This window comes from Mirounga leonina, unplaced genomic scaffold (genome assembly GCF_011800145.1).
Source record: "Mirounga leonina isolate KUSES-001 unplaced genomic scaffold, KU_Mleo_1.0 Mir_171, whole genome shotgun sequence".
Lineage (NCBI taxonomy): Eukaryota > Metazoa > Chordata > Mammalia > Carnivora > Phocidae > Mirounga > Mirounga leonina.
In genome coordinates, this window is record NW_023270436.1 from 440,012 (window position 1) to 464,553 (window position 24,542).

The 24,542-nt window shown below is 52.5% G+C and overlaps 1 protein-coding gene across 1 annotated transcript in view; it reads left to right on the top strand.

Annotated features, from left to right (window-relative positions):
- The window catches only part of POLE (DNA polymerase epsilon, catalytic subunit), a 47,335-nt gene extending 22,824 nt beyond the window's left edge, over window positions 1–24,511 (top strand). The window contains exons 25-49 of the mRNA XM_035016780.1: window positions 54–249; window positions 1,443–1,657; window positions 3,211–3,313; window positions 3,726–3,806; window positions 3,917–4,039; window positions 6,706–6,918; window positions 7,187–7,396; window positions 7,597–7,740; window positions 8,913–9,053; window positions 9,245–9,398; window positions 9,474–9,580; window positions 9,714–9,890; window positions 9,970–10,193; window positions 10,310–10,530; window positions 10,830–11,034; window positions 11,465–11,638; window positions 12,793–12,918; window positions 14,501–14,633; window positions 16,006–16,186; window positions 16,497–16,625; window positions 16,741–16,934; window positions 21,695–21,895; window positions 22,225–22,350; window positions 23,006–23,095; window positions 23,217–24,511. Coding sequence (XP_034872671.1) covers window positions 54–249; window positions 1,443–1,657; window positions 3,211–3,313; window positions 3,726–3,806; window positions 3,917–4,039; window positions 6,706–6,918; window positions 7,187–7,396; window positions 7,597–7,740; window positions 8,913–9,053; window positions 9,245–9,398; window positions 9,474–9,580; window positions 9,714–9,890; window positions 9,970–10,193; window positions 10,310–10,530; window positions 10,830–11,034; window positions 11,465–11,638; window positions 12,793–12,918; window positions 14,501–14,633; window positions 16,006–16,186; window positions 16,497–16,625; window positions 16,741–16,934; window positions 21,695–21,895; window positions 22,225–22,350; window positions 23,006–23,095; window positions 23,217–23,330 — 3,982 coding nt within the window. The 3' untranslated portion in view covers window positions 23,331–24,511. The remainder of the gene's footprint in view (window positions 1–53; window positions 250–1,442; window positions 1,658–3,210; window positions 3,314–3,725; window positions 3,807–3,916; window positions 4,040–6,705; window positions 6,919–7,186; window positions 7,397–7,596; window positions 7,741–8,912; window positions 9,054–9,244; window positions 9,399–9,473; window positions 9,581–9,713; window positions 9,891–9,969; window positions 10,194–10,309; window positions 10,531–10,829; window positions 11,035–11,464; window positions 11,639–12,792; window positions 12,919–14,500; window positions 14,634–16,005; window positions 16,187–16,496; window positions 16,626–16,740; window positions 16,935–21,694; window positions 21,896–22,224; window positions 22,351–23,005; window positions 23,096–23,216) is intronic.
- The last annotated feature ends 31 nt before the right edge of the window (window positions 24,512–24,542 follow it).

The window sequence follows — 24,542 nt, forward strand, 5'->3', positions numbered from 1 at the left end:
CGCAGCCAACGTCCCGGGCTCCCGTTCACTGCCATGCTTGCCTGTGATTCCAGATACGCCGTCTTTAATGAGGACGGTTCCCTGGCTGAGCTAAAGGGCTTCGAGATCAAACGCCGAGGGGAGCTGCAACTGATTAAGATCTTCCAGTCCTCGGTGTTCGAGGCCTTCCTCAAGGGCAGCACGCTAGAAGAAGTGTATGGCTCTGTTGCCAAGGTGGCTGATTACTGGCTGGATGTGCTGTACAGTAAGGTAAGGCCACCCCCCTCCTTCCCGGGCTGCGAAGGTCCTGCGGGCAGAGGGACCCCATGTCCCTGGGCTCCCGGAGAGCAGGGTGGGTCAGGGCTAACTCTGACAAGACCCCAGGGCTTCCCGAGTTCCGGTGCCTCCGGGAATCCCTGTCGGTGGGATCCCCCATGTCCAGTGAGGGAATTCTGTGAAGGAAACAAACAGCACATTAAAAGCAGCTATAAGACAGAATTTACCCGTGACTGCATCAACTTCTTGGATTCTCACAATCCTTGTAGGCCCTGTAAATGAGCATGCGGTTTCCACAGTTTAAACAGTAGGGCCGGCTCCCTTTAAAAATATCTTCTCACGAAATTTATCGTTCTCTCTCTGTTGCTCGTTAGTCTGTATTTCATCACGTTTGCATTACTTAACTCACAGTTATCCACTACTGTTGGGAATCAGGATTCTGGTTTCTACCGCTGTAATGTTTCCTTGAACATCTTTGTACAGACGCTTTTCCTTCCTTTCTTGTGTTGTCTGCTAAGAGGAGGCTTTCTGAGTGAAAGGGGTACTGGAATATTCTGGAACATTTTTGTCTTCCTTTGCTTTGTGGGCCGCTGTAGCTTGGCATGTTGTCTTGTTCTGTAGTGTTGACCCATACACGAGAGTAAGCACCAAGAGAGAAAAACACGAAATGGGCCCGGCAAATCTTACAGGATGTTGGGGGTGCGGGGTCAGGGGTGCGTGTGTGCGGGGGCGCGGGGTCAGGGGTGCGCGTGTGCGGGGGCGGGTGGTCGGGGAGCAGATAGCGCTGTTTGCTCCCAGGCGCCTCTGACTCCTCATTCTTGAGGAGCGCCTCCGCTCCTCACTCGGTCCTTGGCTCTCCAGCTGGCATTGTCTCTTTCTTTCCTCGCTCCTCCTTTTCCTGTATTTTTTTTCCTTTTAGGAGAAAAATCACCATTTATGTCTTTCCCCTTTTTTTGCAGCTTTGGTGCTAATAGCTCAGTAAACATTTCTTAACGTTTTTTACATAGTTTAATGACATGGCAGTTAAGGTTTTGTGTTTGAATTTGTGTTTTGTTCGCTGATGTGAGACAGCCCTGCTGTGTATCAGGCTGGAGAAAGTCAAGTTACCGTGGGAGGAATGTTTCCGGTGAGCCTGGGGTCGCCCTCCTTTCCTTCTGCGCCATGTTGTGCCCATTGTCTCTCTTCAGGCAGCTAACATGCCCGATTCTGAGCTGTTTGAGCTGATCTCTGAGAACCGCTCCATGTCTCGGAAGCTGGAAGATTATGGGGAGCAGAAGTCCACGTCTATCAGCACCGCCAAGCGCCTGGCTGAGTTCCTGGGAGATCAGATGGTGAAGGACGCGGGGCTGAGCTGCCGCTACATCATCTCGCGGAAGCCTGAGGGGTCTCCTGTTACAGAGAGGTAAGGGTTCCTGAGGTTAAGGAAGGGATTTCTTAAGGTCTTGGATGCTTGGGTTGGAAGCTTGAGTCTGTTGTGGAACCTCTGTCCCTTTGTAGCGAGGTGAGCTTCCTTGGAAAGGGCAGGAGGGGCGCCTGGGTGGCTCAGTCGGTTAAGCATCTGCCTTCGACTCAGGTCATGATCCCGGGGTCCTGGGATCGAGTCCCGCATTGGGCTCCCTGCTCAGCGGGGAGTCTGCTTCTCCCTCTCCCTCTGCTGCTCCTCCTGCTTGTGTTCTCTTTCTCTCTGTCAAATAAGTAAATAAAAAATCTTAAGAAAAAAACACAACAAATTACATACAGAGTAAAATAAAGAATTCTTATATATCAACAAGAGGAAGGCGACATAAAAAGTAGGCAACAGATATGAACAGGCAACTTGCAAGTGAAGGACATGATGGTCAGTACATGGAAAAATGCTTAAACTCACAGTAATCACGAAGTGCGGATTTCAGAAGCATCTGCCGGTCAGAAAGAAAGTGTGATGATGGCAGTTGTCGTGCATATAGAAAGGCGTGTGGGTGACAGTCACTTCAGAGCAAAGCCAGCGTGCACGGTGAGGTGGACGATGCTGATGCCTCTCACAATGGAGCACGTCTGGGAATGTGCCCTGTGTAACTGCCCGTGTGTTTTCGTTGTGTTTAAGGGCAAATGTTGGGAATGCCACGGTGTCCTTCAACCAAAAATGGACAGATGTGTTTATGCAGTGAAATGCTGTGTAGGTGTTGGAATGAGTGGATCGCAGCCGCGTGCTGTGCTGCAGGCTGCACCCCGTTGTACTCCATTTGTATCAAATTGACAACACCGAGGACCCTCTTACTTGTTTCGGATACATATGGACAGGAGTAGTATAAAGCATGTGTGGGATTGGTGAACACCAAGATAGGGATCACGTTTATCTCTCTATGAGGATGGTCAGGAGAGCTGCATGGGACTTCATCCTTACGTTTTCTCATACGTGAAGTAAAAAGCGTGAAGTTAGATAGGACTAGGTGATGTGGGTACTGGTGTCTGTTGTGTTCTAAGTTTCTTTGCGTTCATAATATTCACGTTAACAACTCTTTCCTCCAATGAAAGGAAAGGGTATTGATGGTTGCTGTGTTGCTTGGCTAGTCATGTGAAAACTGGGTCATTCTTTCAGGAAAGCAGATGGGAGTCTTCCTCCTGTATCTTACTCAGTGAGTAGCATTTTAGAAATGTCTAATTGTGTGTGCACACGGGAATTTGTGATTTACGTAGCTCTGTTAAGCCAAGCAACACAGATGGCCCCTGGTGGGGGGGAGTGTGCATTAGCACGTGATATTTTAATACGTTGATGTATTATGTATTTATTGAATATGATGAACATTAGATATTAGCTGTACTTTATAACAGACTGACGTCATGAAGTAAAAGCACAGATTACAAACGGGGTTACAAGCCCTTTCATCCACGTGGAATACGTATACGCTGGTGAGCACTGTGACGGGAGTTGGGGAGAGTCTTGTGTTGGTGACTTTTATGCCTTTCTTCGCCCAGGGCTATCCCGCTTGCCATTTTCCAGGCAGAGCCCATGGTGAGGAAGCACTTTCTCCGGAAATGGCTTAAGAGTTCTTCCCTCCAAGATTTTGATATTCGGACGGTGAGTACTGACTTTGTTACTTTGAGAAGTTTAGGAGGAAGAGTCGACAGCAGAGTATCCCTGACTCAGGTCTGGAGTCTTCACTCTTGACGTCCTCCTTTCTGATACGTAATGGGTAAGGAGATAGTTATGCTTTAGGGCAAAACTGGAAAAGCTCAGTGCTGGGGAGAGCTTGGATTTTGGCACAGGGTCCTTGTGCTGGCTCAGCCACTAAGTCTGGGATCCTGGGAGGCATTTAAGTGCTCTGCCTCAGTTTCCTTCTCTGTCAAATGGGTATGTTTTGTCCCAGAATTTCTAGGTGGGTTACAGGTGAGACACAGGAAGCATTCAGCACAGTGCTTGGCATAGAGTGGGGCATAGCGCTGCTGCTGGTCTCTCTCTTACACCCTGTTGTGGTCTTCCCGCCACCCAGATTCTGGATTGGGACTACTACATCGAGCGTCTGGGGAGTGCCATACAGAAGATCATCACAATCCCTGCGGCTCTGCAGCAGGTGAGGCCTGCCAGTGCAGACAGGGCCCCATGTGGCTCAGTAGCCACGGAAACCTGGGCCTGGCCCGTGTTAGAAGAGTCAGACAAGTGATCTGTGTCCCCTTTGTGTAGGTGAAGAACCCAGTGCCACGCGTCAAGCACCCTGACTGGCTGCACAAGAAACTTTTGGAGAAGAATGATGTCTGCAAGCAGAAGAAGATCAGTGAGCTCTTTGTCCTCGAGGGCAGGAGACAGGTAGTGGGACCGTGGGGCCCCTGCTGCTGCCATTCAAGTGTCTAGAGTATTTCTTTGTTAAAAATGTGCCTGGCAGTCGACTCTTTATTTCCTGCTGGGGATTTTCTGGGATAGGACACACTTGGTCGTCTGTTAAGGAGAAGGACTGTCCTCTGTGAATAGGGTGGTAACTGGACTCAGGGACTCTGTGAATCACTGTGCCAGAGACTTCAGTTTTCTAAACTAGAAAATAAAAACCTGTAGAAACCCTAGAAAATACTGAAGGGTGTAATGAAGGGCTTAGCTAAAATCAGAAAAGACAAAAGAAAATTCTCCAGTGCTGAAAATGAATAGTGAACTTATTTTTTTTTTATTACTGATTTTTTCTCCATCCCCTGAAAAGTGAACTTTAAACCAGAGCAGTATATAAAGTTACCTGCAAAAAACCAGATTCTCAGGTTGGACTTCTAAAATCTAACTTTATCTTAATTATAAGAGCTATCCCTAGAAGGCCAGGGCACAGAGGGATTAAAAGAATGGAAAGCACACAATCAGGCAAATACTAACTGAAACAAAGCTAATGGGCTGTATTAATGCCAGCAAAATGATCCTTAAGCCAAGAAGTATTAGTAGGGATAGGATGGTTATTAAACCATACTGAAAGTCACAGTTCACCAGAAACATATAATTCTGATAGTTTAGTTTTAAATAATGTAAAAGTTTACCTAATTAGTAGAAGAAATTGACATCCAGTCAAGTTTGAGAGATTTTAATAAATCCCTCTCAATTGAAAGATCGAGCAGACCAAAAACCAGTACGAATATGTAAGGTTGGGGGCGCCTGGGTGGCTCAGTCGTTGGGCGTCTGCCTTCAGCTCGGGTCATGATCCCAGGGTCCTGGGATCGAGCCCCGCATCGGGCTCCCTGCTCGGTGGGAAGCCTGCTTCTCCCTCTCCCACTCCCTCTGCTTGTGTTCCCTCTATTGCTGTGTCTCTCTCTCTCAAATAAATAAACAAAATCCTTAAAAAAAAAATATGTAAGGTTGGAGTGACTCTAACCAGATTCAATGAATAAATATAACCTTGTACTCAGTAATCAGGGATTACACATTCTTCTCAAGAACATGTACAGTCATGACCGTGTGCATGCAACAGATTCTAAATAGTTTATGTATAACCCATTTTGTTTGGAAATTTAAAAAAAAGGTACATTTGTAAATAACTTATGGATCAAAGAAGTCATAATGGGGGCGCCTGGGTGGCTCAGTTGGTTACATGCCTGCCTTTGGGTCAGGTCATGATCCTAGGGTCCTGGGATCAAGTTCCACGTTGGGCTCCCTGCTCAGCTGGGGAGTCTGCTCTCTCTCTACACCTCCCCCCTGTTCATGATCTCTTTGAAATAAGTAAGTGAAATCTTAAAAAAAAGAAAAAAGTCATGATGGGAATTAGAAATACTTAATGAAAGTACTAATCCTATCAAAATTTATGGTATGCAGCTAAAGAGCACTTATATGCAAACTGTCTGTACAGATAGGTATTAGCAAAAAAAAAAAAAAACAAGTATGAAATCAAATAAGCTTTCAACTGAAGAGTCAGCGAGCAGCAGAGTGAGCTGCGGAGGGAGAAAGACGGAAGTTACAAATGGAAGAGCAGGAATGAGGGAAATAAACGGTAAATCCCAAACCTTAGTGTTCGAAAAGACTTAGGAAATAGGCAAATCTTTGTCAAGATAGATGAATCTTTGGGCTTTGTTTTAGTGAAAATAGACACAAGTGCAGACATGGAAAACCCTAAAACAACATAAGGAACTACCTTTACCAAACAAGCGGAAGCTTAGATGGTCTGGACCGAATTATTCAAACTGACCTGAAAACCTGAATAGAGGTTAAACCATTAAATCATTGAATCACAGTTGAAACAAACCAAATGGTTTTTCATAGGAATTTTACCAAAGTTTTTTTTTTTTTTAAGATTTTATTTATTCATTTGAGATAGAGAGAGAGCATGAGCAGGGGGAGTGGGAGAGGGAGAAGCAGGCTCCTCGCTGAGCCAGGAGCCTGATGTGGGGCTCGATCCCAGGAAGCTGGGATCATGACCTGAGCCAAAGGCAGATGCCCAACCATCTGAGCCACCCAGGTGCCCCCTTTACCAAAGTTTTAAAACAGATTATTTCAGAGAATAAAAGTGGAAAAGCCTTCTTAGCTCATTGGAATGGACCGTGTCTACATCGTCAGTAGGGGTCAATCTCAGAAATATGTGAATTGAGTGGGAAAAGCAGGTTGCCATGGGATGTGTGGTGTGGGACTCTTAACACCGCAGCTTAAGGGAGGGTGCACGTTCGTGGGCGTGGAGTAGAAGCACATGGTGCGCGGGGAGTGACAGGTGCTGTGCCGAGGGCTGGGAGGGAGAAAGAAGGGACCTGTCCTTCGCAGTATTTTATTCCTTATGAAAAGGAGAGAGCCCCGGAGCAAATGTGGAAAGATGTAGGTGTTCTCTTCGTAGTCGTGGTACTTGAGTGACGTTCTGTTGGATCTTCACTATTAGAAATTGGAAGTAGATCAGTCAGTCAGTGCATACTGTTGTGTACGAGTATTTTGTCCCGTTCAGTTGAGACCCATATGGTGTATTTCTAGAGGTGCAGTTAATCTGAGAGGTTGTGGCATTCTAAGTCTCCTCTGGGTCTTTGCAGGTGGGCACAGCCCAGGCTCCAGAAAGCACGCAGAGCCTTGGTGCTTCTGACATGGAGGATTTTGGCCTTGTGAAGCCACCGCACTCGGCAGTTCCTGTTGCCACTAAGAGGAAGCGTGTCCTCTGGGAGAGCCAGGAGGAGTCGCAGGACCTGGAACTGACGGTACCCTGGCAGGAAATCCTGGGGCAGCCCCCGGCCCTCGGAACCACCCAGGTGAGAAGCCTCGGAGCCTGGGGTGGCCAGTGGGAGGAGGGAGCAAGGACAGCAGTCAGGCCCGAGCTGGGGCCCACTGTCTTCCGTGGAGTCTGCTAAGTAGCTTGGGGGCCCCAGCATGGGTCTTGACGTCCAGTCCTTACAAGAGCTACCCAGACTCGGCAGCCACATGATGTAGTTGCTGAGGAAGGCTGTTTCTGTTTTACTGCGTGCTCCTCGGTTGTGTTTACTGTGTCCTCTTTCTGACCTGTTCCACCACGTGTCCTAGGAAGAGTGGCTGGTCTGGCTCCGGTTCCATAAGAAGAAGTGGCAGTTGCAGGCCCGGCAGCGCCTGGCCCGCAAGAAGAGGCGGCGTCTGGAGGTGGCAGAAGGCAACCCTCTGCCCGGGGCCATCCGAGACAGGCCCGCCACCGGGTTGGGGAGCTTCTTGCGAAGGACCGCCCGTAGCGTCTTGGACCTTCCGTGGCAGATTGTGCAGGTGTGGACTGCGATCAGTGGGGGGGGCCGGGGGCGGGGTGAGCTGCCTCCAGGGACAGCAGCACAGCCAGTGGGAAGGTCCTGGGGACCCTCCCGTGGTCCAGCGTGGAGGGGAAGGGCAGGCCTCTGCTGGAGAGCACCTGGGAGGCGAGCGCTTCCTGTGACAGGGTGACACACTACTGTATGCTCTTTCCCTTTCAGATCAGTGAGACCAGCCAGGCGGGTCTGTTCAGGCTGTGGGCTGTTATCAGCAGTGACTTGTACTGCATCAGGCTGAACATCCCCCGTGTGTTCTATGTCAACCAGCGGGTGGCTAAAGCCGAGGAGGGGCCTTCATATCGCAAGGTACGGGCCTCAGGTGTTGCTGGTCACTGGTCCGCTGCCTGCTCAGTCTCGAGGTGTTCTCTGCCCCGATGGAGGGGCCACATAAAGAATGGGGCCTTGCGGATACAAAGCCTAGTGAGCCAGGTGACCCTAAGCGAGGTGTGCTGGAGCCTCTCTGTCCCGAGAACCCTCTTGGGGTGCTGTAAGAATCGAAACGGTGTCTGTGGACTGCTCAGTGACCGGAGTTGCCCATGTTGTCCTGATGCGCCATCCTCTTGGGTCCGATGCCCATGGAGCAGGGGAGGGACTAGGTGGATATCTGTCAGGGGCTCTTCTGATGGAAACAGCTTTGCTGGGATAGACCTCACATGCCACATCCTTCACTCATTTAAAGTGTGCATTTCAGTGGCTTTTCGTGTGTATCGGTCATGCAGCTTCTGCCACAGTCTGTCTTACAACATTTTTATTACCCTCAAAAGACACCCAGACCCTTAGTGGTCTCTCCCCTCCCCCAGCCTTCGGTAACCACCGGTCCCCGTTCTGCCTCTGGATTAGCCTGTTGTGGACATTTCATGTAAATGGGATCCACATAAGGCAGTTCCACCCAAAGCTCATTTACTGAGGCTGTTGGCGCACATCTCTCAGTTGGGCGCCCACACGCCGACATCTAGTTGAGGAAACGAGATGTGTGTGTTTGTAACTGGGAACTACACTGCGGAGGCTTTCCGGAGAAGGTGAGACTCAGTTCTGACCAGAGGATTCAGCAGGGTGTGGACCTAGAAAGGGCAGCAGAGAACAGATGATCTGGAATTCCTGTAGCTTTCTCCGATGTGGTGGGCATGGTAACTTCAAAGGAGATCATCTTTTGAGGGGATATTTTCCTGTTCAGTGCCCTCTCCTGCTCCCCTCCCCAGGATTCCCCCACACTCTGCGGCTCCCTCAGACCAGTAGATAGCAGGACAGTAAACTGGGCACCCCTGCTGCCCTTGCTATCTGAGAGCCCCTCTGCTTCTCAGAAACCCCAGGCTGCTTCTCAAAGTTCCAGCAGAGCTTTCGGTTTTATTCACGAGGAGAGATGGGCTCTAGGGGGTTCACCCGGTGGCTGTGGGACTGTTCCAGTGATGTGTGTCGTGTTTAACAGACATCACCACTTAGCTTAGCCGTGTGACGAGCTCATCACCTGTTTTCACCAGGTCAGCCGTGTCCTTCCGCGCTCCAACATGGTCTACAATCTCTATGAGTACTCGGTGCCCGAAGACATGTACCAGGAGCACATCAACGAGATCAACACTGAGTTGTCGGCCCCAGACATTGAGGGCGTGTATGAGACTCAGGTAACTATCTTCCCAGCTCAACTGAGCGGGGGATCCAACTGGATGGGATAGAGAAGGGAAAACTGCATATGGGATGGGCAGGCTAGCAGCACAACTATGGGCCCCCCTCCAAGGCAGTGAGTCTCAGCAGCAAGTCTGCTGAAGATGTACAGGCAGCGGCCCTCACCCTGCCTGTCTGCCTCCCCCCGCAGGTCCCGTTACTGTTCCGGGCCCTGGTGCAGCTGGGCTGTGTGTGTGTGGTCAATAAACCGCCGACGAGGCATCTTTCAGGCTGGGAGGCAGAAACCTTCGCTCTCGAGCACCTGGAGATGCGCTCTCTGGCCCAGTTCAGCTACCTGGACCCAGGTACGATGCATGCCGGCGACCGTCGCCTGGCCGGGCTCCCATGCACCTCGGGGTGACGGCCGTGTTCTCCTGCAGGGAGCATCCGCCACATCTACCTGTATCATCACGCCCAGGGCCATAAAGCACTCTTCGGCTTGTTCGTGCCCTCCCAGCGCAGAGCGTCTGTGTTTGTGTTGGACACCGTGAGTTCCTGGCAAGGGGCAGGACAAGCCTTTGCCCCCCATTGCCTGCGGTGATTGTGCTGGAGCCGTAGAGGGGGGTCCTGCCGCCCACACCTGCACAGGGAGAGGGCTGATGTGGCCTCTGTTGGTCTAGGTGCGAAGCAACCAAATGCCCAGCCTCAGTGCTCTGTACTCCGCCGAGCACAGCCTCCTGATGGAGAAAGTGGGTCCCGAGCTCCTGCCTCCGTCCAAACACACTTTCGAAGTTCGGGCCGAAACGGACATGAAGACCATCTGCAGGGCCATCCAGCGCTTCTTGCTGGCCTACAAAGTGAGTGCGGTGGGGCTTCTGTGTGCGAGCCCATGCCCCAGCCCGGGTGCCCCTAGCTGCTTTCTTCCCTAATGCCCAGGAGGAGCGCCGTGGGCCCACACTCATCGCTGTTCAGTCCAACTGGGAGCTGAAGAGGCTGGCTGGCGAGGTCCCCGTTCTGGAGGAGTTCCCGCTGGTGCCTGTCCGCGTGGCCGATAAGATCAGCTATGGCGTCCTGGACTGGCAGCGCCTTGGAGGCCGGCGCATGATCCGCCACTACCTCAACCTGGACACCTGTCTGTCACAGGCCTTCGAGATGAGCAGGTGAGCGGAATGGAGCGGTTTCTTGGTGTTTCCGTGCTCTGGCCATCGTGCTTGTTGCTGGCCTCTTCCCCATTTGCTCGTCCACTTCCTGGGGCTGACCCCGTGTCGCCGTGCAGGTACTTCCACATCCCCATTGGTAATCTGCCTGAGGACATCTCCACCTTTGGCTCCGACCTCTTCTTAGCCCGCCATCTCCAGCGCCACAGCCACCTGCTCTGGCTGTCCCCTACCTCACGCCCTGACCTGGGTGGCAAGGAGGCTGATGACAATCGCCTCGTCATGGAGTTCGATGACCAGGCCAGTGTGGAGATCAACTGTCCAGGCTGCTACTCCACGGGTGGGTGCTCAAAGCGCATGGGGTCCCCACTTGCTGGGGTTTCTGCCATTTATTGCCTTTCTGTGGTGGCGGGAACGCCGAGTGGTAGGTACGCAGCACTTGCTGTGCCGGTGTGGGAGGTGAGCCTGTGGGAGCCTCTGCGGCTGTGGGATGAGCAAGGGTGGGCTCTGCAGTCTGCTCAGGGACCGTCTGTCGGCTGCCCTGGATAGTAGTACGTTTTCTGAGACCGCGCTTGCTGAAGTCGGACTGCAGACACAAGAGGGTTTTTGTGGCACAAACAGTGGTTTCTCTGTGTGCAGTGTGCGTGGAGCTGGACATCCAGAACCTGGCCGTCAATACCATCCTGCAGTCCCACCATATCAATGACATGGAAGGGGCCGACAGCGTGGGCATCAGCTTCGATGTGATCCAGCAGGCCTCCCTGGAGGACATGATCACCGGCAATCAGGCCGCCAGCACCCTGGCCAGCTACGACGAGACAGCGCTCTGCTCCAGCACCTTCAGGTACCCGGGAACCTGCATCCCTGAGAACATCACCCTGACCTTATATTTTGTCCCGTCCTCTCCCTGGGCAGAAGAGCTGAGTTTGGGATCTAGAAGGAACATGAGAAACTTTGTTATCCTCTGCCCTTGTTTTGGAAAACTAAGAGCTAAGACACTGTCACTGGGGCTTCTTCCCTCCGTGGGCGGCAGGACCAGAAACTCATATGGGTCCAGGCTCTTTCCTCCGTTCGCTGGGCTTTGCTGCCCTCTGGGCACTGTGTTCTGACCTCCTTCCTGTGGCCAGAGGCATGCTGTCGGTGTTGAGTGCAGAGGGAGGCCTGAGGGTGCAGATGAGGGCCCAGCAATGAGGTTTGGACAGTGATAGAGGTGACAGAACAGGGGGAAGCTGGTTCTGGCAACAAAGGGGACACCCTTTGCACCTTTCTTCCAGGATCCTGAAGAGCATGGTGGTGGGCTGGGTGAAAGAGATCACACACTACCACAACATCTATGCTGACAACCAGGTGATGCACTTTTACCGCTGGCTGCGGTCCCCATCCTCGCTGCTCCATGACCCTGCTCTGCACCGCACACTCCACAACATGATGAAGAAGCTCTTTCTGCAGTGAGTGCTGCCCGGGGCTTGCTCCAGGCCACGCGGACCCCTCAATCCCCAAAACCAGAGAGATGGTCAGCCAGCACTCTGGAATCAGCAGCTCACTTCTGGGCTGATGGTCCGTGGCGGTAAAGGTCCTGGGGAAGGAAGGCTTAGCTGCTCTCGTAGTCTGTGCAGCGTCCTTCAGAGCTAGGCTGTGTGGTACAGCCTGTCTCCTTTTGGCGCAAGTCATCATGCCTTGGGTTTGCTGTTCTTAATCTCTAGTTAAGAGTGGACCTTGGAGACCCATGTGTGCATGTGTCCTAATGGGCACTCAGGCTGCTGCAGAACTTAGGCTGTTACAGATCACCAAGCCAGAAGGGCCTTGTACCCAAGGTCATGCGAATGTATCTGCAGAATAATCTCCAGCAAGCAGCACTGACGCGGGCTTGATAGATGTTATAACTGGACAGGAAATGCTAACCTGATGGGTAGTGACAGAACACTCTCCGTGGAAGTTGTACAGCTGATGTACTCCAGCAGTGATTGAGAATGTGTGTCCCCAGCCCTCCGACACGGCAGACGCTGGTACCAGCCTGGCGCAGTAAAATGCTATCTGGGTGTCCTCGTAATTTGCAATCCTCATTATGAATGATTTCGAACTTTCTTTTCATGTCCTTTACCCGCTTCTCTGTAGTTCTGTTGATTTTTTCCTCATTGATTTATAGGAGTTCTTTCTACGTGAAAGTTAGCCATTTTTGTGTGATAAAGTTGCTTTCTCCTGTCTGTGGTTATCTTTGTTTTTTTGTTTTTTTTTCCAAAGATTTTATCTATTTATTTGAGAGAGAGAATGAGAGAGAGAGAGCAGGAGAGGGGGGAGGGTCAGAGGGAGAAGCAGACTCCCCGCCGAGCAGGGAGCCCAATGCGGGACTCGATCCAGGGACTCCAGGATCATGACCTGAGCCGAAGGCAGTCGCTTAACCGACTGAGCCACCCAGGCGCCCCGGTTATCTTTGTTTTTGTTTCTGGTGGGTTTTGCCTTGCAGAAATCTTCCTTCATTGTTGCCTCTGGGTTTCAGGCATACTTAGGATAGCTTTTTAGTTCAGGATATCCGCTTGTTTCTCATGGTGTCTTGTGGTTTCTCTGTGGCATCGTGACCCGTGCTTCTAACCTTGGTCTGTAGGCTCATCGCCGAGTTCAAGCGCTTGGGGTCCTCTGTCATCTATGCCAACTTCAACCGCATCATCCTCTGCACGAAAAAGCGGCGGATTGAAGATGCCATTGCCTACGTGGAGTACATCACCAGCAGGTGTTCCTATTTCTAGAATTCTGCTTCCGCTCGTGTTCTTCTTTAATATCATTTAACTTCTGCTGAGGGACATTCCTGTCAATAGCTTGTAGCACGAATCTGTTCATAATGAATTCTTTCTGCCATTGGATATCCCGAAGAAGGCTTTATTTAACTTTCTTTTTTTGAAAGCTATCTTTGCTGATATAAAGTTATGGCTACATCTGTTTTGAAAGATTTGTTTATTTCTGTCTATATTTCTTTTTGGGTAATTTCCTTCATCGTGTCTTTAAACTCGCTCATCATCTCCTGCAGGGTGTAGTCTGCCATTCATCCCATCCAGTGGAGTTTCCATGGCTGGAAGCCTGGTGGGGTCTTACGTGTCCTAGAGCCTATTCAACATGTTCTTTGTTCTAGCTTTGTGATTACATTGAATTCAGGTGTTTTTTTTTGTTTTTTTTTTAAAGATTTTATTTATTTATTTGGGAGAGAGAGAATGAGAGACAGCATGAGAGGGAGGAGGGTCAGAGGGAGGAGCAGACTCCCTGCCGAGCAGGGAGCCCGATGCGGGACTCGATCCCGGGACTCCAGGATCATGACCTGAGCCGAAGGCAGTCGTTTAACCAACTGAGCCACCCAGGCACCCTGAATTCAGGTTTAATAACCTTTTCAGTGTCCTGTTCTGCACAGTATAACACTTGTGTCAGCTCTGATTTGTATTCAGTTGATAGGTTTTTCTCCCGATTCCGTGTTGTATTTCTCTGCTTCTTTGCAGATCTAGTGATACTAGATTAGATGCCAGCAATTGTGAATCCGTGTGAATGCCTTGTCTGTTGGATGCTTTTGCATTTCGTTCTTCTGTAAATATTGTAGAGCTTTGTTATTAGGAAACAAATGGAACCTTTCGGGCATTTTTTGGGATTTGTAGGCAGGATCAGAGCTGTGTTTATTTTTTTTTTTAAGATTTTATTTATTTATTTGACAGAGAGAGGCAAGAGAGAGGGAACACAAGCAGGGGGAGTGGGAGACGGAGAAGCAGGCTTCCCGTGGAGCAGGGAGCCTGATGCGGGGCTCGATCCCAGGACCCTGGGATCATGACCTGAGCCGAAGGCAGACCCTTAACGACTGAGCCACCCAGGCACCCCCAGAGTTGTGTTTAGTCGAGCTCATTATTCCTCTGTTGAAGTAAGACTTGCAAGCACAGCCCCTGATGCCTCGTGAGTTACGTGGCTCTCAGACAGTGGTGGGAGCAGGCACTCAGTCGTCCTTGTCCCGGCTTCCTGTAGTCTTGCACACGCTTGCTCCATGCTTTGTGGCGTGCTCAGGGCACACTTGGGGAGGTCTCGGGGTCTTCGCAGCTCTCGCTTCTCTGGTCCCCCCGGCACTGGTTCCTGCCACGCTCTCCTGGTGGGTGCAAAAGTCTCCTTAGTGTTGTGTTTATCTTGTTCTCCAGAAAGTGTGAGGGGTGTTGTAATCTGAATCCACCTTAAGTTTGTTTTTAAGTAAGTGGACGATAAGCAGGTATGAAAATAAAAAGGAAAGTGGAGAAAAAGAGAAAAACTGTTGATTTTACTAAAGCAGTTTCTCTTTTGCTTCTTTTTAGCATCCATTCTAAAGAGATCTTCCATTCCTTGACAATTTCTTTCTCTCGGTGCTGGGAATTTCTTCTCTGGATGGATCCCTCCAACTACGGTGGAATCAAAGGAAACGTTCCATCTCGTATTCACTGTGGACAGGTAAGGCGTAACCGTCTTGGAGAGCTGATGCTGGAATCTGGAAGGACTTTGGGGTCCCTCTTTGTCCCTCTGCACACATTTGGTGGTCCTGGGCTGAGTGCCTGGCATGGCTGTAGGTCGCATCCTGCGGCAGCACAGCCGAGGGCACCTGCTCCTACAGAGTCTGAGAGGAGACGAGCAGGTGTGGGACATGCAGCCGCAGCAGTGGGAAGGGCAGAGGGCAGCCGTGGGGCAGGGGCTGATTTAGATGGGACGGTTGTGCAGGCGTGAGGAGGGGACGGGCAAGCGGGGATGGAAGAGCTGGGCCAGGGGCTGGTGTCAGACGGCTGTGACGATGGGGCAGGGCTGGAGCGGTGGTCACAGGTGCAGCACAGAGCAGCTAGGACCAGGCCACTTGGGACCGAAGGCCGAGTTGGAGATTTGGCTTTTAGTGATGGAGAGATTCTGAGTGGGGACATGTCAGGGCCTGACTTCCACTAGGGCCCCATGTTGTGGACAACACCGTGGGAGGTCAGGGCTAGCCTCGGCCCAGGGGAGGGTGGAGGGCAGGGTGGAGTCAGGGAGATGGATTCGGGTGGGTTTTGAAGGTGGAGGGGACGGGCCAGTGGAATGGATATAGGTGACACCTGGGGGTATGGGCGGCACCCAGGGGTGTGAAGCCATGTGTCTATTACAAGATGGATGGGGAAGGAGGGCAAGTGTGGCGTGAGGGGAGCCGTGCTTGGCCAGCGCATGTGGTGTGCACAAGGTCAGCCTGCCCTCGGTGCTGAGAGGATGGGGGACGGGCCACCCTCTGTACTAAGAGTGGGTGGGAGATGGCCGCCCTCCTTGCCAGGAGGTTTGTGGAGACCTCAGTGGGGAGTAAAGTGTAGGCCTTGTAGCTGGATCGAGAGAAGACAGTTGTTGTGGTTGCTGCTCTAAAGGCATGGGGGTTGCCAGGGTGGACACGTTCCTGAGATGAAAGCCCCCCGGAGGGGGGAGTCTGGTCACACAGGCGATATCTGCAGTAGGGCTGACAGAATCGTCACCATCTCAGAAGATCTGGGATTCAGACAAGAGAACTAGTCACCTGAGGTCGCCTGCTTGTGACTCTCCCCTCCCTGGGAGGAGGGGTGTTGAAGAATTTTAAAGTGAGTTCTCTGGAGGAACAAAAGGCAAATCCCCATTACCCTATGTGGAGTGCTTCTGCACATAAGTGACCTCATCCTCGGAGCCGCCTTGCGGGGATCTTCTCAGGCCCAGGGACGTGGAAGATGGGGTGAGCGTCACACTGGGCAGAAGGGGTCAGGCGAGCCAGGTGTGGGGCGACTGTTCGCCTCCTTCTGTGCATGCTTCTCCGGCAAAGACAGCTGGGGTGGTGTCTGTGTTACAGCGAGACTCCCCAAAAGAGGGCAGAGAGGAGGAGGAGGAGGAGGAGGAGGAGGAGGAGGAGGAGGAGGATGCAGGAGCACTGGAGCCTGACGTGGAGGACATGCTGGAAAACAACTGGAACATCGTGCAGTTCCTGCCACAGACAGCCTCGTGCCAGAGCTACTTCCTCATGATCGTGTCAGGTGAGCCGCCCTGCGGCTCGTGGGAGGTCACCCCAGCCCCCCCGAGAGAGGCCCTCCTTGCACAGTGTCCTCCGCCCAGGGCCTCGGCCTCCCCGCTGGGCGCGGCTGTGTGCGCTCGTCGTTCCTCCCCTCCCCTCGGGACCGGCCGGCCGCTGGAGTCGTCCGGAAGGTGCGCACACGTGGGGAGTCCGGCTCTGGGTCTGCGGCGGGCTGGCCTGTGTCCCTGCCCGGTCTGCAGCCCCTGATCTCCCCAGCCGAGCGTGGCCCCGCCCGGGCAGCGGGCAGACCCTCAAGGCCCCCTCTCCCCCAGCGTACGTCGTGGCCGTGTACCACAGCATGAAGGAAGAGCTGCGGCGCAGCGCCCCGGGGGCCACGCCGCTGAGACGCCGGGGGCCCAGCCAGCTGTCGCAGGACGCCCCGGCAGCCAGCGCCCTTCCTGGTGAGCACGCCCTCTCCACGTCCCGGGGTCCCCGGGGTCCCCGGGTTCCCCCGGGCCTGCCCTCTGCGCCCCGCCACGGCACAGGGGGAACACAGCTGCATCTCTGCCCTCCCAGGAATGATCACCTTCTCGCAAGACTATGTGGCCAACGAGCTCACACAGAGCTTCTTCACCATCACTCAGAAGATTCAGAAGAAGGTCACGGGCTCGCGGAACTCGGCCGAGCTGTCCAGCATGTTTCCGGTGCTCCCGGGTTCCCACCTGCTGCTCACCAACCCGGCGCTGGAGTTCATCAAGTACGTGTGCAAGGTAAGGCTGCAACCCGCACGTGCAGGGCATGGGTGCCCACCCTAGTGTGCGCAGGGCCCGGAGGGGTCCAGGGGTGGTGGTTTGTCTGCATGCGCGGGGCGGGAGGGCGTCCATGAGGAGTGGGCACGCTCGTGCCCGTGTGCGTGGGAGGCACGGGTGTCCGGAGTACATGCTCGTCCACTCCATCATCACTCACCGCCCCTTCAGAGCAGCCACTGTGGGAGGCATTTGGGGTGAGAAGGGGAGGAGACAGGACAGACCCCCATCGTCATGAAGCCTGCGCTTCAGTGAGGGGAGGACAAGTCAGTGAGGGGCAGGTGGGCTCGGAGGAGCAGGGCAGGGCCAGTGAGGAAGATGGGGCCCCCGGTGAGACCCCGTTGACCCTCAGGGCCTGGCCTAGGGAGAAGGTCAGGATGCAAAGGGTGGGAGGATCCGGGGGTGCTGGTGAGAGGCGCGAGCGGAGCAGTGAAATGGCGGGTGCTCGCAGCCTCGTGGCTGGAGGGACCTGGGACGAGCTGCCGCAGGAGCGGGCTGAGATGCAGCCGCAGGGGAGAGCTTGCTGCGCTGCTAAATGCCTCTCTGGGCGAGGCAGGCCGAGTCATCGATGGGATAGTGTTCTGGATGGCCCTCACTCAGGCGTCACCTCTTCCAGAGAGAGCACTTTGCTGTGCGTCAGGTTACCTCCCCGCCTAGTGCATTTCAGGGAAAGGGTGCTCCAGGCTCAGGTGACCTCTGCTGACGGTGAAGGGGGAGTTCAGTGTGCCGTCTGACCCGTGCGGTAGACCTCACAGTGTCGACATCTGTTTTTAATTCCGGGGTAACTTACCTACAGTGAGATCTCCCCATTGTTCATGTGTGACTTGTGAGTTTTGGCAAAGACGCACAGTCACATGTCTGCACAGGTCAGGATGCAGAACATTCTATCATCCCGAGAACAGTGCACCCACCTTGGCCTGCGCTGATCTGTCCCATCTCTTCTGCCTCCCTGTACTTCCTGAAATGCACACACAGTAGGATCCCTCTGGGGGGTGCAGTTGTTGGAGCGTTCACAGAGTGCTGAAGCCCCTGACAGCAGGGTTCAAACAGGCACCCCCCGGGTCAGCTACCCTGTGTTGTCTCTGGCCTGGAACCACGGATCATGCACGGTCATGTTGCCGTTTAGGTCTGGCTTCTTTGGCTCAGCAAAACGGGTCTGTGCTTTTTCCCTGGGTGTTGCACGTTTCCATGCTTTGTTCCTTTCTACAGCTGAGTGGCAGTCCATTGTGCAGAAGAACCACGCTCTTGTTTGTGCCGTGGTTGAAGTACATCTGGGTTTTTATTTTGGATTTTTAATACAGTTGCTACAAACATTTTTTTTTGTAAGATTTTATTTGAGAGAGAGATAGAGGGAGGAGAGGGAGAAGCAGTTTTCTTGAGAGCAGGGAGCCCAACATGGGGCTCGATCCCAGGACCACAACCTGAGCTGAAGACAGACGCTTCACCCACTGAGCCACCCAGGCGCCCCTGCTATAAACATTCTTATATAGGTTTTTGTGTGAACGTAAGTTTCATTTCATTTTATTATTTTTTAAAGATTTTATTTACTTATTTGACAGAGAGACAGCGAGAGAGGGAACATGAGCAGGGGGAGTGGGGGAGGGAGAAGCAGGCTTCCCGCTGAGCAGGGAGCCCGATGTGGGACTCCATCCCAGGACCCTGGGATCATGACCTGAGCCGAAGGCAGATGCTTAACGACTGAGCCACCCAGGCGCCCCTATCAGGGTTTTTTTTTTTTCTTGGGAGGGGCAGAGGGAGGGGAAGAGAGAATCTTAAGCAGGGCGTGGAGCCCAGTGCGGGGCTGGATCAATGCGGGGCTGGATCGCACAACCCTGAGATGATGACCTGAGCCAAAATCAAGAATTGGAAGCTTAACCGACTGAGCCACCCAGACACCCTTTAATTTATCGATTTTTTTTAATGGGTTGAGCTTTTGATGTCATATCTAAGAGCGGAGGAGGGGCAGAGGGAGAGAATCTTCAAGCAGAGCACGGAGCCCAATTTGTGGTGGGGGGGAGTGGCTCGATCCCACGACCCATGAGATCATGACCTGAGCCAAAACCAAGAGTCGGAGGCTTAACCGACTGAGCTACCTAGGCACCCTTGAGTTAATTTTTATACAGTGTGCATGTTGCAGATTGAGGTTTATATTTCTGCATAATTGTGTCTAATTATCCCAGTACTGTTTATTTGAAAAGATTGTTCTTTCTCCATTGAATAGCCTTTGTATCTGTTTCAAAACTTAACTGGTCATATACATGTGTGGGTCTTTTTCTGGATCTCCATCAATCTCATTGTCTGTTTTCCACACCACATTGTCTCGATTTTTGTAACTTTATCAGTAAGTCTTGAAACCAGATAGTGTGAATGCCTCAACTTTATTTTTTTTTAAATTGCTCTTATTCTATCTAGTTCCTTTGCTTTCCATATAAATTTCTGAATCAGCGTATCAGTTTCTACCCAGAAAAAAAAATCCTTTTAGGATGTTGATTGGAGTGATTTTAATCTATAGATTTTTTTTTTTAATTTTTTTTTTTAAAGATTTTATTTATTTATTTGACAGAGAGATAGACAGAAGAGCACAAGCAGAGGGAGTGGCAGAGGGAGAGGGAGAAGCAGGCTCTGCACTGAGCAGGGAACCCGATGCGGAACTCAATCCCAGGACCCTGAGATCATGACCTGAGCCGAAGGCAGACGCTTAACCATCTGAGCCACCCAGGCGCCCCTTAATCTATAGATTATTTTAGAGAGAATTATTTTAGAGAAAATCTTTAAAAAATAATAAAATAAAATGAAATGAAACTTACGTTCACACAAAAACCTATATAAGAGCATCTTAGTGCTGAGACTCTTAATTCATGAACTACTGTATCTTTCTATTTATCTGGGTCATCTTTGGTTTTCTTCATCAGTGTTTTGGGGTTTTCAGCATATAAATATTGCACACATTTGCACCTGAGGCTTTCAGGTTGTTTGATGCTATTGTGAGGGCACTTTTTTAAACTTCAGTTTCCAGTTGTTCACTGCTACTGTATAGAGATACGTATACAATATTTGTGTATATATATATCTTAAAGATTTTATTTATTTGACAGAGATAGCGAGAGCAGGAACACAAGCAGGGGGAGTGGGAGAGGGAGAAGCAGGCTTCCCACTGAGCAGGGACCCCGATGCGGGGCTTGATCCCAGGACCCTGGGATCATGACCTGAGCCGAAGGCAGATGCTTAACAACTGAGCCACCCAGGCGCCCCCAATATTTGTATATTGACCTTGTATCTTGCATCACATCTTTTTTATCCATTCGTCAGTGGACACTTGGGTTGCTTCCATAATTTGGCTATTGTAAATAATGCCACAGTAAATATAGGGGTGCATGTGTCTTTTTCAATTAGTGTTTTAGTTTTTTTAAGTAAATATCCAGTACTGGAATTACTGAATCTTAAGGTAGCTCTATTTTTAATTTTTTGAGGAACCTCCATGCTGTTTCCATAATGGCTGCACCAGTTTGCATTTCCATCAACTCCACATCCTTACCAACACCTGTTATTTCTTGTGTTTTTTATTTTAAATATTCTGATAGGTGTGAGGTGATACCTCAATTGTGGTTTTGATTTGCATTTCCCTGGTGATGAGTGAGGTTGAGCATCTTTTCATGTGTCTGTTGGCCATCTGGATATGGCACTGATTTTTGAATATTGATCCAGCCTTGCATTCCTGGGGTAAATCCCACTTGGTCAGGATGTGCTATCCTTTGTGTGTATTGGTGGGTTTGGTTTGCTGGTATATTATTGGGGATTTTTGAGTGCACGTGATGGCTGTTGGTGTGCTGTTTTCTCGTACTGTCTTTGTCTGGTATCAGGGTGATGTTAGTCTCATAAACTGGGTTTAGATGTGTTTCCCTTTTGTGTTTCCTAGAAGATATTATGCAGATATTGTTTTTTCCTTAACATTTAGTAATTCACTAGTGAAATCTCTTTTCATTTTTTTCTCTTTAATTCAGTCCAGTTTTTTCAGTCAGAAATAGGTAATCTGTATGTTTTTAAGCCTAACAGGTTGTTGATCCTCATTGTACATACTTGCAGATTTACCTGCTTGCCTCACTGGATAGGGTGGTGGGCCTCAAATTGGACTAAGTTCTCTCAAAAATGTCTTCTAAGTGGTGTTAGGTTCTGTGGTGCTTTTGGCACTGAGCTGGGTGTGGGAGAGGTCTCCGCAGAGGTCTGTCCTGTGCTTGCCTCTCCTTCAGGGACGGGGGTCAGATGCCTCATCGTGGCTCTGCACCTACCACGAGAGCCAGACTCCCAGCACCAACTGCACAGGCTCTAGCAGGAGGTTGAAGAGGCTTCTCTGGGCTGGCGTGGGACTGCCCCCACCATTGGGGGTTGGAATTACCTACCCTATAAACGAGATTGTCAAGTCCCATCGATCTAGGACTGCCGTCAGTGAGGAGGAAGGAGTCAGTAGTATGCCCCAGAGTCCCCTGGAGCTGACGGAGACCACGAGACTTGGGATCGGGGCAGGGCCTCTGTGCGGAGGGCCCCACACTGAGGAACCACTGGTGTAGACGCTGCGGCTCCCCTCCTCTGACACGTCCAGCAGGAAAAGGGAGGGTGAGGTGATGCTGAGGAGCTACAGCTTTAAGAGTCCCCCACAGGCTTTTCCAGTCCTGACAGAGCAGGGAAGCCCAGAGAGCCATCCCTGACGTAGGCTCTTTCCTCTGAAGGTTCTGTCTCTGGACACGAACATCACAAACCAGGTGAACAAGTTGAACCGGGACCTGCTTCGCCTGGTGGACGTGGGCGAGTTCTCGGAGGAGGCCCAGTTCCGAGACCCCTGTCGTTCCTACGTGCTTCCTGAGGTCATATGCCGCAGCTGTAACTTCTGCCGGGACCTGGACCTGTGCAGAGAATCCTCCTTCTCTCAGGTGGGCGGCCGCCAAGTTAGGGATAATCCTAACCCTCACGGCGCCGGGTCCTTGTGGCCGCTGGGTCCTCGCAGCACTGGGTCCTCGCGGCGGAGTCAGGACGGAGGGGCTACGGCGCCCCTCTTGAGCCCCCCTGCGAGTTCTGATGTAAAAGGCACTCTGTGCCGCGTACCAGAGCAGTGTCCTCGTAAACACGCCTGGTGGTGACCTCATTGTGGGCCAGCAGCCCCCACCTCCCCTGCTCGCGCCACCTCGTCCCTCCCCAGCCCTGGGGGAGGCTGAGCAGAGGCTGAGCAGAGAACTGACGGGCCCCCTCCTCCTCTGCCCAGGACGGGGCTTTGCTGGCTCAGTGGCTCTGCTCCAACTGTCAGATTGCCTATGACACATCAGTCATCGAGATGGCTCTGGTGGAAGCCCTGCAGAAGAAAGTGATGGCCTTCACCCTGCAGGACCTGGTGAGCAGTGGGCCTGGCACTGGGGACTGCCCTCCAGTGGGCAGAGGCCTTCTGGGTAAGCGATTGGCACCCAGGAGAAGCTACGGGTGTGCACACTTCTCAAGTCATGACCTGGTCCTCTGAGGTGACCACCCCTTGTTCAGGCGTCGTCCTTTTGACTCATTCTTACAGCATCTCTGGGGTTCCTACAGGGGCCAGGTGCTGGCCTCACGGATCTTTCATTGTAGTGAGAGGGGATAGACCATGAGCAGACGGTGTGTAAGTCACGGTGAGCGTAAAGAGAATGGACGGGGAGAGAGAGACAGGGAGGTTTTCAGCATTGGATGGAGGGATGTTCCCTCTGAGCGGGGACATCTGAGCAGAGATCTGAGGAGCTGTGATGGAGTGGGGAGACCCGAGGACGGAGCAGGGGTGAGGAGCTCCCAGGACTCAAGAGTCAAGGGTGCAGTGCTCACACCGAGGGTGTTAGGAAGCACCTGGCATGTTTGGATAGATCCTGTTGCAGAGTCTGCATTTTATTCATAGTTGAGCTGAAGGCCATGGCAGCGGGAGGCAGGGAGGGCCGGTCGAGTGAATGTGCTCAGCGGCTGACCACTGCTGGCCGCGACTGGCCTGGGCAGGGGAGACTCCTGACCAGGGCTGCTCCTCGTTGCAGATCTGCCTGAAGTGCCGGGGCGTGAAGGAGACCAACATGCCCGTGTACTGCCACTGTGCGGGGGGCTTTGCCCTCACCATCCACACCAAGGTGGGGCTCCCACAGCCAGCCAGCCCTGCTGCCCTTTTCCGTCTGCCCACATCTGCTTCTACACCTACACGCTGGGGCCTCCTCTGGAACCGGGTCTCACTGTGACTTCTCATTTCTGCAGGTCTTCATGGAGCAGATTGGAATCTTCCGGAACATTGCCCAGCACTATGGCATGTCGTACCTCATGGAGACCCTGGAGTGGCTGCTGCAGAAGAACCCTCAGCTGGGCCATTAGCAACTTGAGCAGCGTCCCCCTTCTCTGCCCTGACCTCCCAAACTTGTGGCCATGTCCAGGACGGAGCAGCAGGGAACACCAGCCTCAGGGAGCTTCGGGGAGCGGTCACGGGGCCCAGGAGAGAACTTACCTCTGGGTTCCCTGGGTCCCCAGCTGTGGTCAGGACAGCCCACTCTGGGCCTGAGCAGTGTTCCCAGGGAGGGGCCCCAGGACTGTGTCTTGCTGACTAAACAGCCCTCCCTGCTGCTCAGGGGGGTCTCTGGGCAGAGTTCCTGAGGGTAGCCTAGTGGGAGTTTGCGCCCCTGGTTTTTGATCACTTGTTACCACAGAGAACACGTCCGATAACTTGACACCAGCAGGATTTGGACCATTTCCAGGGAATCCAGAGCTGAACCCCGTGGGGACCTGGGCGTCTTTCACACGATGAGTTCCCGGGACTTGGGCTTGTCGTCTGGAAACTTCTTGGTCAGAGTAGGGTCTGCAGGGGTGGGGGCTCCCATGACAACAGTCCTCCTATCTGCAGCAGCGAGACTGGAATCCGGGGTGTGGCGCCCCTGCCCGCTGACCCACCTGTGCTGTGAGGAGCCCCCCGGGTACACGTGCTGGTCTCAGTGGCGGGGAGCCCGAGGCCCAGGGGAGGGACAGTGCACACCATCTGTCAGACTCTCACGTCGTGTCTTGTGCCTGGGTTTGAGGAGAACATTTCTTCACGTGCAAGGTTTTAGGTTTTTCCCTTCAGTTCGGAGGGGTCTATGTCTTGGGGAGAGACAGAAACAGCATCAGCAGCTTTGTTGGGGTTGCGTGGTTCTGTTCTGGCTGCTCAGTGTCAGGGATTGGTCCAAGCCTTCTGACCCTGGTGGGGCCTGCCCGACCTCCAAAGGCCAAGCGGGGCATGCAAGCCCTGGGCCTGCTGCCCTCACCTGCCCATGGCAGAGCTGGTTAGAGTGTGGCCTCCTTAACGCTGGATGCCTGCCACCAGCGTATTCGGAGCTGGGTGAGGCCAGAGAGGTGGGGCCTGGCCCTTAGCTCTCCCTGCAGGTTGGGCTGGGCAAGGGGAGAGGCCCAGGCCGTGGGGGGCCTGCCTTTCAGTAACCTCTGGAAGACTGCTGAGCAGCTGCTTCCGCTGTTCTGTTGGTGGCCCCAGAAGACCGACTCCACACTTGGTTTCTAACTAAATGGGACTGGAAGCAGAAAAAGAACGGCAGAGTTGGT